Raw genomic sequence first — 18,528 nt, 5'->3', positions numbered from 1 at the left:
ACTGTATGAGGTTTGGCTCAATAGTTTCGTTAAGCATGAACACGCTCACTCGCCAAATTATTTCTCTTGCCTGACTGTGAAGTTTTTTCCCTGAAGTTACCTTCGATACGAATGTTTCCATTATATAGAAGCCCGCACTAACCTAAAACACACTCCAGTAAGCAAAACTTAAAATGTTAAAAATAAAATTCGCACTAAGTTATAGGCTAAGCAATTTTCACGAAGCGATCGTCGAGGTCGCGGCAAGTGAACTGACTGAACTGGCAGGCAGGCAGGCAGTCGATATAGGACAATAAATATACCATAGAGTTCTGTGTAACGGTATATAACTTTACTGACAGTCGATGAGAGGTCCGACCGTCTATTCGCATCTATCCCGCTAGTCACAAGCGCGTGACCTTGAGCGTACGTTTGCAGAAAGCCCTTTACAATCCTCCCGCACCGCACCCCTCGCCTACCACCGCTCTCCCAGCTCGAGTGTACGGTTAAAAAATTGGACTGTACATCAATGTATCATTCTCATTCATTGTTATAAAACACAGGGATGTGTCATTACGATAACAGATAGGATTATCTAGAAAAGTTGGCTTCTTAAACGAAAAAATTTTAGCTGTTGACTTACCATATGTTGTTTTATTAGATGAGACTACAGTTGAACGTGGTCAAAGAAGCCTGAATATGTTCATTAAGATGTAACTGGCCAAAAACGGAAAATTGCGTTAAAGCAATAACAGTCTAGAGAAAGTTATAAAAGTTGTATACGACATCTCAACGAAAGAACTGATGGCGTCTCACACCCAGCACAACTGTTGTAGATCTAATGCATTTAACGTGGATGATACAGACAGTTCTTTTCATTACCACAATCCCTTCCGCTTTCCCATTACTGTAATAAATCTCGGGGACTAATGTTTCCTCAAGCTCAAAATTCTTATTTAACAAAAATCAATCATGAAAATTCCTAAAATTGACTCTAAATATGAAACTTGAATTATTAATTATAATTAGGAGAGGCAAACTAAAATAAAGCCGTAGAATGCATTATAAGAAAATTATTAAAATGGAATTAACTGAGAACTTACAATATGTATTAACTTAAAAATATGATTAAAAATAATTAATTCACTTAATAGAGTTGTAAGAGGGATTGGACGTAAGTTACCAATGCGGTATAATGCTTTTACTAAAATAAGCTAAAATAGCTCTTTGTAAGCATCCAAATTAAATAGTTATAAAGTTTGCATGATAATGTTTACACGGATCAATACTGTGCACTTTATGATCAAAAGATAAGATCACTGTATATTTCTAAAGATTTAAAATTTTATACGTACTTGTAATTTAACTTTTGTTTGTATTCACACTTATTCAACTGCGAGGTTTGGTGCACAATATTGAGTATATTTAGGGTATAAACCTTTTTCATGAAATATAATTCTTCACTTTTAAATTTCTGTTTGAAGCCTTATAAAAGTATGTAATTGAAATCGAATTTAAGATCATGTGTACCTAAATGATGTTTGGTGTGTATACTGTATACAGCTTATATTGATCCCAAAACTGTCAAAGTAATAACCATGTTTATGTATATAGTGGTTTTAATTATGATCCACAGATAAAAGAACATTTGAAAGCTCATAACGAATTTGTACAGAGACAAAGGCGGTAACTTGCTTGTTTGACTATATATACTTTTATGCTGTATTGTACACAAAATTAAATGAAAAAGTACGTAGACAGTAACGTTTACATAATATGTAAACTTATATTATAAGTTGTTGGCTGCCAAATTGTATATATACCCAAACTGTTTGTAGTTAGTTATCTCTTTTAATAACAGATAACATGTGTACTGTAATTAATTGTATTAGAAAAAACTAAACCAGTGTTGGTTCAGAAGAGGGAGTGAAAAGAAAACTTTAAAAACAAATATGTTTTAAATGTATCTGTATAAGAATGTTTAACCTAACATTAATACATTTAGCATCAATTGACAATTTTGACATTCATTACCTTTCAATAACTCTCTAAGTAATGATGGTTTACTTTTATATTCAGCAAGTGTCTATCCTAGAGTATTACAGTATGGGTTCTAGGCAAAAATAAAATTAATAGTTCTAACAACCAACCAGTAACTTAATTTTACTCTTCCTTTCTTTCTTAACTCAATGGAATGTTCAACAAGTTTGTCTCGACGTGGAACCTCATCTTTATGTTTGATGTAATGAATAATTTACAATGTCAAATCTCATCATTAATTACCAAATGAATGATATTTATTATACACCACAAGTGCTAGAGCTACTTCAAAACCTTTGACGTCATAGTCGTTCCCGTTCGTTGAAACCAAGACCGGTGACCGGGCATATAGCCACTCCGTAGAACTTAATGTTATAACGTGCAAGCATGGGAGCGTGAAAAATAAGGTCTTGCCTGACTTTACTTGACTAGCTTTGGCGGTAAGTGAAATAAATGTTGTAAATGGAAAACTAATATCACATATATTATCACCAATGTCCATATATTATCACCAATGTCCAGATGTTTGATGTGAAACGATAGTGTCGTCAAAGAATTTAAATTTGGTGTGAACTGTAAACTAGGCTATGGCAATGGACCATGAAACATTTGATTTTAATGATGATCCAAGAACACCTTGCAAATATGGAAGTAATTGTTATCAAACTAACAAGTTACACAAGGAGAAATATAAACACCCGCAAAGTAGGATACAGGTGAGATAAGTGTATGCTTTTAGTTGTGTAAAAATATTCACTACAATGCTACTTTGAAATGTATAGGCCTAATGATAGGCCTAGCCTCTAATAAGCTAAAACTAAAGGGTATTTTACAGTGGTGTCATCCAAAAGTGCTGTGCCATTTTTAGCAATTTGCATGGTTATTTTAAAATGTCTCAACTTTGTTATTTATTGGTTAATCAAAATCAAAATCAAAATGCTTTATTGCCACAACACATTATACAGAAATGGGTACCAGTAAGATTAAACGCCGGGGCGGCAAATCACGAATTTGACGTTACCAACGTATTCTGCTCACCCTCCTGAACAAAAAATATATATAGTACTAGGGGGTGCAAATGACAAATAACATGATTTTAGGGGGTATATTGATAAGTGGTAAAGTTTCTAATGTTTTAATGTTCAGTTTGTGTGCTGTGTCTGGATAATCTGTTTACTTGAATATTATCTGCGGCCGGGACTGATAGCAGCCTGATAGCATACCTGTTATCTGAGTTGTCCGGTGCATAGGTCAGTTCTACACAAGATATCGTGTTCAGTAGGTCGGATTGAGTGAGTGAGTTTACAATGATGAATCAACCATCCACTAGTTCAACCAACCCTAGTGAATTGTGTGTGTCGGAGTGTTTCGTAGGGCACGTAAAGAGCTTACGTTTTAACCGAAACGAAATTATCTCTTTTTTAATAGAACAGGGCATTTTTAAAAATGAGTGTATTTGTTCGTCGTGCGGTCGAGTGGTGTTTTTTAAACCGGGAGACTGTGTCGTTTCGTTGTGATAGACCACTTTTTTGTTGCTGCTGTTTAGCTATATCCGCCAACACACTAATGGTAAGTGTTCTCTGTTAATATCCATCTATATATTTGAGTTTTTCATGATTTATTTAGTTTTTAAACTTTACATAATTGCCTTTGCATTACATTTCAATTTATATTTTTGATCAGCCCCTCTAGAATTTTATATTTTACTGATAGGTACTATCTCGAGGGATGTTTTTCTTTTATTGACATCAGCGCGGGCTTCGGCAGCAACTTATTGGAATCGTCATATAGAACAAAAAAGTATAAGGTTTGATGGGGTGGAAATGAGAAATAACGAAGTTCTTGAAAATAAAAAATTAAATAACTTCAGTAATATCTCCATGTTCTACATCCACGTCTAGCGTCACGTGACCTTTTGTGGCCAATGATTGAACCTCGTGATGACGTCATCGGTTGTGCCGCCATCTTTGCAAACGTAAATGAAAATAATACAGAAATGAGCAGAATTTTGATCAAAATTAATAATGTTTTTCTTAATTTTGAGAAAAAAATTAATTACGAGTGCCTCCGGCCATCAGCTGCTGGCCAATAATTGACGTCAATAAATTGACGCGCTGATGTCAATAAAAGAAAAACATCCCTCGAGATAGTACCTATCAGTAAAATATAAAATTCTAGGTCGTCTGACAATGTGCTACGTTTAATCAGAAAAACCTGCTGCATTAAGAAGTACAATGAAAAGTGAAAGCAGTGCCTCTAGGTCAAGGTTTCCCATCCACTGGACTTCCCCATAATGGCTGTTATCTGTCTATCAGTTCTCTTATAAGTTTCACTTAAGCTACAGTACTTTTTGCAGCCATATCCTGTTACTGCAAGTTATAAGTTTTAAGAGATGTTGCTTAGTGAGCGTGAAAGAATTACAGTTTTAATGATACGCGACTGGGGTTATAATGTAAGACCGTTTGCAGAAGTAACACATTTATTCAATGCTACTTTTCCTGATAGAGCTCCTATTTCTAAATCCACACCACAGTACACAGTTCCTCGCTTTGTAGACACTGGTAGTGTTAAGGATCGAGCCAGATTTGGACGACCAAGTACTGTGACAGACGAAGACAGTCTTTCATTGAAAATGTAACTAAGCGAAGATGTTTTTGATCACCGGATGGAATTCAGTGAAATTATGATGAATAAAATTGACCAAACCCAATACTTTTAGACGGTATTATATTGAGTCGACTTTTATGTTGCATGGCCATGTTAACAGGCATAACTGCCGGTATTGGGATAATGTTAACCCACACTGAATGAGTTAGTGTCACACAGAAAATCCCCAAAAATTAAACGTATGGGCAGGTATCGTACGTAATTCAATTATAGGACCATTTTTCATCGATGGAAATTTAAATGCCAACAAGTATCATGATACGTTCCAAAATGAGATAGTTCCTGCTTTACAAGCTACTCTGGGCGCTGACTTCCAAACATGATTTTTCCATCAAGACGGAGCACCGCCACACTATGGTGTTCAGGTAAGGCAATACTTAGATTCCCACACCGGTGGATTGGAAGACGTGGTGCGATTGAGTGGCCGGCTCGTTCCCCTGACCTAACTCCGCTTGACTACTTCCTATTGGGCTACATCAAGGACAAAGTGTATCGAACTCAGCCTACAGATCTGAACGAACTCAGACATAGGATATCACATGAAGCTCAACCTATTCTACGAGAATACTTACAAAATGCAGTAGCCGGCATTTATAACTGGTTAGCACATTGTCAGACGGCCGAAAGGAAACATTTTGAACATCTACTTTTAAATGAGTTCACTAAGTTTTCCCCTTAACTTCTAACAGCTACAGAATTAGTTATTTCTTATGTATAATGGTATTAAACATTTTTTAAACTTTGAACAGCGATTTCTTCCGACTGGATCAACCTTTTGAAGTCCGGTTTGCGGCATTGTTTTCAGTTCAACTAGACCTTTAAAATGATGTATAACTCAACATAGGCTGTCATTAGAGATTTTCTTATAACCCCCGACGGGCCGTCCCCCAAAGGTGAAATACGACCACCATGTACACAGAAAAGTAGCTTACAATTTCCTGTAACGGTATACAAAATTGGGTTATGATATCTCTTGTCATTTAAAAGTTATAAGGTCGTTCTAAGACTTAATGGTCACCCTGTATATATATATATATATATATATATATATCTATATCTTCTAACTTATATTTGTAATACATTTTTTAAAAACCTTGCATGAAGCTCTAAAACACCCTGACATCACAGGATAAAATGACTTCCAGTTGTAGAGTTAACACTAAATATACTCAACAACTTCTTATCTTATCTTACAAGAAAAATGGAGTTAAGTCTTATGTATCAATGGAGTTAAGGGCCAGAATAGTCAAAATATAAATGTTACTAACGTGTTTTGCTCATCCTCCTGTACAAAATACGTGGCTTTAGGGGTTGGAAATTACATATATAACTTTGTATTTTAATTATTTTTGTTGTAAATTGGTTGTTCATACATAGTATTTGTGTAATGTGCTTCTTGTTATTTATGATTTTCAGCGTTATCTTTTCCTGATAGCTTATCTAAGTGTTCTGTGGTCAGAACAGTTTACTTACGCAACATCTACCATTCCATGCAGTCTCTTCAAAAAAGGCGTCTATTATTTAATTGTGGCATGTTAACTCTAATAAAGTTTTTTACATGTTATATTGTGGATGGTTTGAGCAGTTAAAATATTAGGAAATGTATTCCTCTTATATTGGTCATTAGAGTGAGGGTAAAAGTTTTTTGTGTAATCGTGTTATATTTATTATTTTTTTGTATATGTAAAGTTATGGTTACATTAGTTTTGCTTATTTGTTAAACTTTTTTTTTCTTTTTTTTTGTTTGTTAAAATTTGATTCTATTTGTGTGCATTATTTTCAAATTTATTTTTATACTGACCGAAAACGAAATTCTTGTTATTAACCTCAGAAGTCAGAATATTCTTTATTACAATTTCTTTAAGAAATGCAATGGTGTCAAAACAATACTGTATACAATATATGAGTAAATACATAACATTGTAATACAATACATAACATCAAGTCCAGGTTGTTTGATAAAATTCATCCATGGAATAGATTGGATTGTCCAACAAGAGGTTCTTCAGTCTGTTCTTTAGTGTTGCACCAGTTTCCTGTCTGAAGTCTTGTGGTAGGTGGTTGAGGATTTTCATACCGGCATATATTGGTTTTCTTGCATATAGAGAAGTTCGATGAGCTGAGAGGTTGAAACGGACGGGTTGCATGTCTTGTATTATAGTTGTGAAGGGCTGATCCTTGAGCTGGTTGTTTGATTGATGCATAGTGTGCCACCTCACAAATAATGTACATTGCATACACAGTCAAAATTTTAAGACTTTTAAAATGTTCTCGGCAGCTCTCTATAGGTTGTAGGCCTAGTATAGTTTCTTAATGCTCTCTTTTGTAATATTAGTATCCTGTTCATATTGGTCTTGGTAGTACCACCCCATGCGGCTATGCCATACATTATGTGAGTTTCACAGAAGCATGGTAAATGATTTTTGCTATTTCTGGAGTGCCAATTTGCGTCATTCTTCAAATTAAAAATATGCCAGTGTTCAACTTCCTGCATACACTGTCAATGTGGGCTGTCCAGGTAAAGGAACTGTCGATGGTAATGCCCAGGAAGCATGCGGTCTCTTCCACTTCCACCTCAGGTAATGCTGGTTCCTCCCTTCCTCTTCTACCAAACATGATTTGCTTTGTTTTTTGTGTGTTTATAACTAGGTAATTTTCGTGGCAGTATTGAGTGGCTAGGTTTGTAGCAATAAATGCGCTTATCTGAAGTGATTCAATACTTTCTTTGCCCAGCACAAGGGTGGTATCATCAGCGTACATTATTGGGGTACAGCTGTCCCTTAGATATGCTGGTAGGTCATTTGTGGTAAGGATGAAGAGAGCAGGGCCCAGAACAGAACCTTGGGGTACCCCTCTTGTTATTGGTAGAGGTGTTGAAAGAATTTTTTTGGTAGTACTCTTGACACAGAAGCTCCACAAGCTGATGTCTATTAGCCAGATAGTTCTGAACCCATTCTGCTGCTTTTGCCACAATACCAAGGGATTGCAACTTGGTGAGGATAAGGTCATGGCGGAGGCAATCAAAGGCCTTGCTATAATCTAGCATAATACCTGCTGCTATTCTGCCAGCTTCTATGTGGTCAACAGTCTCCTCAAGCAGACTTATTAAGGCTGTTGTTGTGGACTTATGTTTCCTAAAGCCATGTTGGTTAGGTGTCATCAACTCATTTTCGTTGCAGTGATCCAATAATCTTTTGAGGGCTATCTTCTCGAACAGTTTGGAAATTGTTGAAATTACTGATATTGGTCTGTAATTATTGACTTCCAGTTTATTTCCACCCTTATGTTTTGGATAAACTTTGGATTTTTCAGCTGTTGGGGAAAAATTCCTTGTTGAAAAGATCTGTTAATTAAGTATGACAGAGGTTCAGATAGCTCCTCACAACAAAATTTCAATATCTTTGAGGATATTTCATCCAGACCAGCTGAATGAGTCGATTTCAGGGATTTTATTACATTTTGCACCTCTTCTACTGACGTGGGATGAAATACTTCAAGTTTACTGTTTGTAACAGGTACTAATGTAGATAATACTGGTCTTGTATGGTTTTTGGTGTTATCTGCTATATTAGTGAAGTATTCATTCAGGAAGTTTGCAATTTTCTGAGGGTCTTCAAGTTTTTTGTTATCAACAAGTAGTTCTAATTTTGAGTTATTGTCATTCTTCCCTGTCTTTTCGTCATTTATAACCTTCCATGTTGCTTTGGACTTGTCATGAGCTTGGTTGATGTAAGTCACTATGTGTTGCCTCTTCATGTCTCTCAGTTTAAAATTGTATGCTTTTTTCTTGATTGTCATGTTGGTTTTGTCTGTTACAGAGCCTGTTAGTTCAAATTTGTGCTGAGCCTCCAAAAAGTCCCTTTTAAGGCTTAGTGCTTCGTCATTTAAATAGTATTTTGGCTTGGTTTTTTTTTTCGAGATCTAATTTTCTTTTTAGGACATTCCATATCCAAGATAACATTCAGGGTCTTAGAAAAAGTATCATAAGCATCTTGTAGGTGGTGTGCATTCCTGACATTGTCCCAGTTTTGCCCTTGTAAGAGAGATTTTAGCACTGCCATATTGTCATCATTGAACCTGGATCTTGTAACAGAAACTGTTGGTTTTTCTTTTGTAGGGATGTTTAGGGTACACAGCTGAGCTCTGTGGTCAGAGAGTCCAGTTTGTAGTACTTCCACTTGTACAACAAGTTCCAAGCTATTTGTGCACACCCAATCAATAGAGGACTGTGTGGAGCTGGTAATCCTAGTAGCTTGCAGGGGTAGTCTTATGGTATTGAAACTTAATAGCATGTCATTAATTAGTTTGTTATCAGAGGTTTCCTTAAGCATATCAACATTTACGTCTCCCATTATGATGAGAAATTTACTGTATGCTTTGGTGTCCGCTAAAAGTCTTGACATAATATTTTGAAAATCTTCAAGCTGTCCACTTGGAGACCTGTATGTGCCTAATATGTATAACTGCAGGTTGTTTACAGTTAAACGACACAGTTCTATCTCGCAAATTAACTCTTCACAAAAAGATGTTGTGTCTATGTGTTCTGTCATGACTTCTAGGGCACTTTTGAATGTAAATTGCTACACCTCCTTTAGCATGGGTTTTCCTACAGAAGGCAGATAATAAAGTATAGTTTTGTAGCTTTATGTTTCTGAGCTCTTCTTCTTTTAGACCATTTTCTGTAAGTATGACAACACTAGGTGTAAGGACCTCAAGGTGGTGAGTTAGTCTTTCGATTTTGTTACAAAGACCATCGATGTTTTGGTGAAGTACTGACATACTGTAGTTGTTGTTTTTATGAGAAGTACTTCTGGTTTGACTTTTATTCAATTTTTGAATTTGCTTTCTTTTACTTGTCTTTGTTCTAAAAAATGGACTGTGTTTTGGTCTTGCAAAGCACCTGTAGGGGATGGGGGCATCTGTGACTGATTTTCGGTTGAAACGGACTGAGACTTATGGTTGGACTGTGATAGGTCATCACAGGCTCCAGTATAGCCATAGTGTTTCTTCATGTGCTCCATGTAGAATGTAATGTATTTTAGGAAGAATTCCTCATAATCTTCATCACTTTTCTTTAATTTTGAGTTTAGTGGTGGGGAGTTACTTAGCTTCATTTTTACGTCCAAGTTGGCAGGTTTTTGAAGTCCCAAAGTATTTTATTTACTGCCAGCTTTTGCCACTTGAAGGGAGACACTAAACATATTTGCTTTCTTGCCTTCGGTTGCTTGGAGAGCATATGCTCTTGCTTGAGTATTTAAATTGTTATTTTGTACCGAAGACTTGGCTCTCCATGTCCTTGTCCGTCCTGGCAGTTTTTGTTTGCAGGTTTGGTAAATTCCTGAGGTCAGGTGTGGGCTGCATTCAGTCAAAGTGTTTTTCAGTTTTTCTTGGCAGGTTTGGCTGGTTCCTGAAGTCAAGTGTGGGTTACATTCTGTTAAAACATTCTTCAGTTTTTTATGGCAGGTTTGGCTGGCTCCTGAAGTAAAGTGTGGGTTACAGTCTGTCAAGGGGTTCTTCAGTTTTTGTTGGCAGGTTTGGCTGGCTCCTGAAGTCAAGTGTGGGTTACAGTCTATCAAAGGGTTCTCCAGTTTTTGATGGCAGGTTTGGCTGGCTCCTGAAGTAAAGTGTGGGTTACAGTCTGTCAAGGGATTCTTCAGTTTTTGATGGCAGGTTTGGCTGGCTCCTGAAGTAAAGTGTGGGTTACAGTCTGTCAAGGGATTCTTCAGTTTTTGATGGCAGGTTTGGCTGGCTCCTGAAGTCAAGTGTGGGTTACAGTCTGTCAAGGGATTCTTCAGTTTTTGATGGCAGGTTTGGCTGGCTCCTGAAGTAAAGTGTGGGTTACAGTCTGTCAAGGGATTCTTCAGTTTTTGATGGCAGGTTTGGCTGGCTCCTGAAGTAAAGTGTGGGTTACAGTCTGTCAAGGGATTCTTCAGTTTTTGATGGCAGGTTTGGCTGGCTCCTGAAGTAAAGTGTGGGTTACAGTCTGTCAAGGGATTCTTCAGTTTTTGATGGCAGGTTTGGCTGGCTCCTGAAGTAAAGTGTGGGTTACAGTCTGTCAAGGGATTCTTCAGTTTTTGATGGCAGGTTTGGCTGGCTCCTGAAGTAAAGTGTGGGTTACAGTCTGTCAAGGGATTCTTCAGTTTTTGATGGCAGGTTTGGCTGGCTCCTGAAGTAAAGTGTGGGTTACAGTCTGTCAAGGGGTTCTTCAGTTTTTGATGGCAGGTTTGGCTGGCTCCTGAAGTAAAGTGTGGGTTACAGTCTGTCAAGGGATTCTTCAGTTTTTGATGGCAGGTTTGGCTGGCTCCTGAAGTAAAGTGTGGGTTACAGTCTGTCAAGGGGTTCTTCAGTTTTTGTTGGCAGGTTTGGCTGGCTCCTGAAGTAAAGTGTGGGTTACAGTCTGTCAAGGGATTCTTCAGTTTTTGATGGCAGGTTTGGCTGGCTCCTGAAGTAAAGTGTGGGTTACAGTCTGTCAAGGGGTTCTTCAGTTTTTGTTGGCAGGTTTGGCTGGCTCCTGAAGTCAGGTGTGGGTTACAGTCTGTCAAGGGATTCTTCAGTTTTTGATGGCAGGTTTGGCTGGCTCCTGAAGTAAAGTGTGGGTTACAGTCTGTCAAGGGATTCTTCAGTTTTTGATGGCAGGTTTGGCTGGCTCCTGAAGTAAAGTGTGGGTTACAGTCTGTCAAGGGGTTCTCCAGTTTTTGATGGCAGGTTTGGCTGGCTCCTGAAGTCAGGTGTGGGTTACAGTCTGTCAAGGGATTCTTCAGTTTTTGATGGCAGGTTTGGCTGGCTCCTGAAGTAAAGTGTGGGTTACAGTCTGTCAAGGGGTTCTTCAGTTTTTGATGGCAGGTTTGGCTGGCTCCTGAAGTAAAGTGTGGGTTACAGTCTGTCAAGGGATTCTTCAGTTTTTGATGGCAGGTTTGGCTGGCTCCTGAAGTAAAGTGTGGGTTACAGTCTGTCAAGGGGTTCTTCAGTTTTTGTTGGCAGGTTTGGCTGGCTCCTGAAGTCAGGTGTGGGTTACAGTCTGTCAAGGGATTCTTCAGTTTTTGATGGCAGGTTTGGCTGGCTCCTGAAGTAAAGTGTGGGTTACAGTCTGTCAAGGGATTCTTCAGTTTTTGATGGCAGGTTTGGCTGGCTCCTGAAGTAAAGTGTGGGTTACAGTCTGTCAAGGGATTCTTCAGTTTTTGATAGCAGGTTTGGCTGGCTCCTGAAGTAAAGTGTGGGTTACAGTCTGTCAAGGGGTTCTTCAGTTTTTGTTGGCAGGTTTGGCTGGCTCCTGAAGTCAGGTGTGGGTTACAGTCTGTCAAGGGGTTCTTCAGTTTTTGTTGGCAGGTTTGGCTGGCTCCTGAAGTCAGGTGTGAGTTACATTCTGTCAAGGTGTTAAACAGTTTTTCATTGCAGGTTTGGCTGTCTCCTGAAGTTAAAGTATTAATAGCTATCTCTATCCGATCAAGTTTTGTTTTGATACCTGACATTTCAAGTAGGAGGGATGAGGGACTATCTTTAATTATTTCGTTAGGAGGGGAAGTTTGCGTCATAGAATCTTGAAAAGTGGCAGACTTAGTTTCTTGATTTTCAGTTTTCTTTTGCAGTGTTGAGATATTTTTTTCAAGCTCCGCTATTCTTGTTACATAGCCATCAATAAGTTGACTTAGTTTTAGGTCATGTTCCTCATAGATAAATTGCGCTTCTTGGGGAAGTTTTTTTCTCTTTAGTGAGTTGAGCTTCAACGTCTGCATTTAGCTGTAAAAGGTTTTCTATTTTGTTTATGTATTTCTTTTCTTAATTTTCTATTTCTTCAAATCTTTCCTCCATGATGCTCAGTTTGGTCTTTAGCTTGAGTGTTTCTTCTTTTAAGAGTTCATTTTCTTCTACTAACGCTGATCCTATTTTTGCAGCCATTTCTAGTTCATCCTCTTGACTGTTCGAATTTTCTAGAAAATTATTTTCAATTAAGTTAATTTTTAGTTCTTGGATGGTATCAGAGCTATTTAAAGAGAGTGATTCAGGTAATACTTGTTCGGATAGGTGAGGCTGATTTTCTGCTCCTCTGCAATTTATGCATTGCCATTTCCCAATTTCCTGGGGAGTCCATTTTTTCAGGTTCTTTTCTATGACATTTTGACATCCTGCATGGTACCAATTTTTGCAAGAACTTGTACATTTTATACCTGAAAATCTAACTCCAATGCCACAGTTACCGCATGGATATTTTGTGGGCATTTTTGTGTACAGTAGTAAGAAAGATATGATTAACAAAAATGAATTATTTTTGAAAGAGAAGTTCAAGTTATGGTAAAGCAAACAGTTTCATCGGTGGCCATGCAATGAATAGCGAGCAGATGTCTGAGGTCAGTTATCAGCAGACACACAGTCAGCAGGTGAGGTTACTGCTCTCGCCTGCTTGACACACTTGCTCTAGCTGTCTGTCTGTCTCCTATTGGTCTACTGGTGTAGTGTTGGAAGTTGACTTATCTAGCAGCATTGAGTTGGTTATGACGTCACACCAGATTTGGTGATTTTTAATAGTGTTAATTACTTTATAAAATATATTAAAATTTGTCTCTTTAGTTTCTCAAAAATCCTAGATGGTAATGGGAGTTCTGTTCATTTGAAAATATTACTGTCACAATCTGGATTGTTAAAATGAAATGTGCTTACTTCAAAAAATTAGGTCAGCTTGTGGCAAGTGTTTTAATAAGTTAAGTATTTCACTTATCTTGTGTTGTAAGTGATAAGTTTTTTAGTGTATGGACTCACGGTACTCCAGGTAAGGTGCTGATTAGAGGTTATTTGTTGATTGAACCTAAAACCATCACTATTTTACTGTTTCTTGAGAGCACTTTTACTGAGAATGTTGGCAGTCAGCCATGTTGTTATTGTTGTTTTATTAACCTATTGCTATTGTCCTTCTAAATAAAACAATATAAGGTTTTAGGGTATGAAAATGACATATAATGAATTTTAGAACATGCAAAGTGGAACTTCTTTTCTTGCAAGTTAGTGAGGAGTTATCGTTATTGAGTTTTCAATATTTGTTTGTTTTTTCAAGCTGCGTTTCCCATACAGCAGTAATGGCCGGAGGCATTCATTATTAGATCATTCAGAATTTGATTTTTTACTTAGAGGGATTTTTTCATATGTTGCCCACCCTTATGGCCAGAGGAACCTCTGTCAGTTTGATATGAACTTTTATTCTTAGATACTCTAAATGAACAAAAACGTCTTTTATTTGGGTCAAATTAGACAGTTAGATGTATTTTCTGTATGTAGATAGTGTTTTTCTCAGTAGGAAGTTATGTTGCCCTGTAACACACACTGAGTCAATCAAACTCAGCAGAGTCCTGTTCACACATGTGAATGTTTATATAACAAAATAAAAAGTCAGCACATAGGGTGAGTATGACGATATCTAGCCAGCATTGAATGTGTTGAACTTTGTTATAAATATCTCTGGGTGCCATGTTTAATGACCACTTCATTAAACAATTTGGTGTACAATTTCATTCCAATGTAGCATGTTGGAATCAAACTTTTAAAAATCCAAAACTCAGTTATTTATGGATCTAGAAAAGTATTTTGGAATGATATTTCTAAACTTTTTGTAATTTGCAGTTTATTGTATCTGGAACGGTTTTGAGGTATTGATTACATATTATTAAGAAATAATTATTTATATTTCTATTTTCACAAAATCTACTTACTTCTTCCAACTGAGCAGGAGGGACTATTTACTATTAAAATATTTATTAAAAAATGAATTAAACAAATTTTTAAGTTTATACAATTACAAGTCTTGGAAGACTAGATAATTTATAATATCTAATGAAGCTAACAAGTAATGCTCTGTCACTATCTACTAATTGTTATTACATAACAATCCAGAATGGCAAAATGCTCCCTTAAAGTAAATGTTTAGCAGTTTTCCTCCTGCTCATTAATCTACAGAATGTGTCCTCGCTAAAAGTTTTGACTATGCTGACTCTGAAAACACGATATTTGAATAATGAATGCCATAGTTTCTATAAGGCATGGAAGTACCAATACAAGAAATGGTATTTAATCCAGCACTGAAGGAACCATGGAATGCTTAGATAGGTTATCTGCTGTAGATAGTACTGGAAAACATAGATAATGAGAATCATGGTACACAAATGGAACAATAAGTCACATTTGCAGATATGTTATAGGTAGAAACAGTTAAATTTAACCCTATGAGTATTAACGTGATGGAGCTTGATTTTAGGTTGTATCTCAAGAGAAAATTTTCTTTTATACTAAAAGTGCGAGTTACCGAAGTCCGCAGTGGTAGGCAGAGGGTTTATGATCTGAACCAACTTTCAACCTATGGGAAAACACCTGCCTTCGGCGGCACTCTTCAGTTCGGTCAGAAAAAAAAAAGAATTCATTCCTTGAGATAACACCGGAATCCAAGCTCAGACTTATGTAAGCCCTCGAATAGGTTAAATTTCATTTTTTTATAAGTGGTAACAACTGCTCATGTTGTGACAAGAACCATGAAACTATTATAAGTTTCTTGCTCAATTACTTCAAAAATTCAATTGCCCTGTATTACTTGTCCACGGTTATATTTCTATTTACCTACTTTTGTTTCATTAAAATCAATGCTTTATAATTTGAATTTTTACCTCACGTACATTTTCTGTAGTTTGTACATTCAACAGTATAATCAGACTCAACACGTTCATTACACAAAAGTTCATCAGGAGGTGTTTTATTCAAATTGAAAAATTGACAAGCTGGTTAACCAATTTAAAAAATTGTAATTTCAAATTGTGTATATATTTGTATACGGTTATATTTCTATTTACCTACTTTTGTTTCATTAAAATCAATGCTTCATAATTTGACTTTTACCTCACGTACATTTTGTGTAGTTTGTACATTCAACAGCATAATCAGACTCAACATGTTCATTATACAAAAGTTCATCAGGAGGTGTTTTATTCAAATTGAAAAATTGACAAGCTGGTTAACCAATTTAAAAATTGTAATTTCAAATTGTGTATATATTTGTATACGGTTATATTTCTATTTACCTACTTTTGTTTCATTAAAATCAATGCTTTATAATTTGACTGTTACCTCACGTACATTTTCTGTAGTTTGTACATTCAACAGCATAATCAGACTCAACATGTTCATTATACAAAAGTTCATCAGGAGGTGTTTTATTCAAATTGAAAAATTGATAAGCTGGTTAACCAATTTAAAAAATTGTAATTTCAAATTGTGTATATATTTGTATACGGTTATATTTCTATTTACCTACTTTTGTTTCATTAAAATCAATGCTTCATAATTTGACTTTTACCTCACGTACATTTTGTGTAGTTTGTACATTCAACAGCATAATCAGACTCAACATGTTCATTTTACAAAAGTTCATCAGGAGGTGTTTTATTCAAATTGAAAAATTGACAAGCTGGTTAACCAATTTAAAAAATTGTAATTTCAAATTGTGTATAGCTGTGGTTAAAGGGTAAACACTCGACAATTCATAAGTGCACCGGTAGTAATTTCTTAGCTTATTACCAATTATTACTGATCATCTCAAATATAGGCCTACAATAAACATATGTTATGCAGTTTAACTAACAAAAACTTCTTTCAATTTAGCTCTTTTCTTATATATAAGTTTTATTTCTTTAAACCAACATTGTCAACTCCTAAGCATAACACTCACAACTTTACCCGCACCTATATGTTACAGTTAATTCATATAAAGGTATTCTTACTATACTATTTATTGTTAATTTGAGGTTAAACAATCAAAACTTATTATTCATAACTCTCGAGCACATCCCCAACCTAGTCTACCCATAGCTTCATTTATCTGCAAGTGTTAGTTGTAGTTAGGCAAGCTGTGATTATTTAAACTGACTTAGCTATCACGCAAAGGTTGGTGCTCAAATAATCCTGAGTTCTGTAGATAGTTAATTGCAGTGGTAATGTTTATGTTTTAGGTCAGAGATACGAGCCCTGAAAAGCCAGCTAAAAAACGAAAGCTTGACACAAGTGATGTATCAACCACTCTACCCAGTAATAAAGAAAGGGATAACCATTCAGAGCCTCCGAAAAAATCAAAAGAAAAGGAATCTATAGAGATTAATGATACTTTAAAATGTATATTGCTAAAAAATAAAGTTCGAACTTTGGAATCAAAAAAAGTTGAATTGGAAACTAACAATAAGGAGCTTATTAAGCAATTATTTCTATTTGAAATGCCACCTGATTTCTTCAGCTTCTGGGAAATGTGTGAAACTATGAACAAAAATGATCCAACAAGTTAGTCGCTTTGATCATGTTACTCAAAATAACGAGGAGGTCTATGTAAAAAGGGCTGATAACTGAAAATCTAATATGGAGGTATCAAGGTGTTCAAAACTTCACTTCAGTACATCTTTTCATCTGAACTAAATTTTAAAAAAATTTTTAAATAATGAACTGTAGATGATAACTTTTATGTTAAAAGCAACATTAAAACAAATTATTTACAAGATTCCATTATTAACTAACTTAAGTAATATACCCTTTCTCTGGAGAATGTGTTGCTGTCATGTTTTCTATTCAAGCCCTTTTTACAGAGATACTACCAGGTGAGGTCTTATAATATCGGGTAACACTGTAAGAAAAACAACTTAATAACTATATAATTTAATTCAGTGAAATAATACAATGTTTATTAAAAGTTTCATTATTAGGCTTCATCTCTGAAGTTAAGAAAACACAAAATAATTGCAAACTCATTTGCTGATGAGGGGAGACTTTAGCAAGTGGCCTACACACGTTATTCAGTTGTTTTTGTCAAATTGTTCGATATGAAAAAATTGTACACAATAAGAATTATAATAAATTACCATAACAAGAAGAATCTCGTTTATTACAAATTTTTAAAGCAAATTTAACACTAACATTACAAAACAACAAAACCAACTAAGGCCTAGACTTACAGAACAAAGAAACCTTACAATATTTATAACTTGCCCAGTTTGATATCAATGAGTAACAGCTTTTGTGAAATGGAGGAAAGAATTCTCCTTATGGGTTACCAGGAGCCAACCGTACATGTTGAAGCCTATCTCGTCACATGTGAGAGATATCTCACATATTTTCCTCATATTCATCGCTCTTTTCGTATCATATGCCAAGTTAAATAAATTGTAATATTGAATTATGCCTTCGGATAAAATCATATAACAATTCGTGAAAACAACCGAATAATGAGTGTAGGCCGCTTACTAAGGTCTAGTACCCGCTAAAGTAAAACACTGTCTGATTATATACTTTTTTTGCTCCCACATTCTTTTGTCAATTCATTGGGTAAAGAAAGCTTGGTTTTCATCTTCCTCTGTTAAAAAATAAACTGGAGTAAAATATTAAAACAATTTTTTGTCTATTAAGGAGCTAGCTAACAAGTTAAAAATCCTCTACTTGTTTGGTACAAATATTATGCTGTGTTTTAAAAAAAAATACTGCCAAGCATCTTTTGATTTGTGAAGCCCTACTATCAAGTAAAAATCTGTTTAATATTATTTATTAACAATTAATTAGCTGAATGTTAGTGAAGTCTTGATCACAAAGTACTCAACTAATGATATTAATATTTATAAAACTCCAGTTCTCACTATTAATTTAATCAAACTGTTTTTTATTCTTAATTTTATTTCTGCACTAAGGCAAACTCATTGATAGAATATAAAGAGTTTATAAGCGTCATGAAATTAAGAGAGAAACTGGAATTTAAAATGAAACTATGAGGAATAATTTTTATTGCCAAATTACAGTTTATATAAATAAGCAAAAAAGACAACGTCACAGCAGCAA

General features: G+C 35.6%; 1 protein-coding gene across 2 annotated transcripts in view; it reads left to right on the top strand.

Annotated features, from left to right (window-relative positions):
• The first annotated feature begins 1,964 nt into the window (after window positions 1-1,964).
• Window positions 1,965-18,528, top strand: part of LOC124358045 (histone PARylation factor 1-like) — a 32,562-nt gene continuing 15,998 nt past the window's right edge. Inside the window, exons 1-2 of one of the 2 annotated variants that reach the window (XM_046810326.1) lie at window positions 1,965-2,735; window positions 16,668-16,989. In XM_046810326.1, coding sequence (XP_046666282.1) covers window positions 2,607-2,735; window positions 16,668-16,989 — 451 coding nt within the window. In that variant the 5' untranslated portion in view covers window positions 1,965-2,606. The remainder of the gene's footprint in view (window positions 2,736-16,667; window positions 16,990-18,528) is intronic. The other variant, XM_046810324.1, reaches the window with a different exon arrangement.

Source organism: Homalodisca vitripennis, chromosome 3 (genome assembly GCF_021130785.1).
Source record: "Homalodisca vitripennis isolate AUS2020 chromosome 3, UT_GWSS_2.1, whole genome shotgun sequence".
Taxonomy (NCBI): Eukaryota; Metazoa; Arthropoda; class Insecta; order Hemiptera; family Cicadellidae; genus Homalodisca; species Homalodisca vitripennis.
Note: the sequence above shows the minus strand (reverse complement) of the source record. Positions and strands in the feature narration are given on the sequence as shown.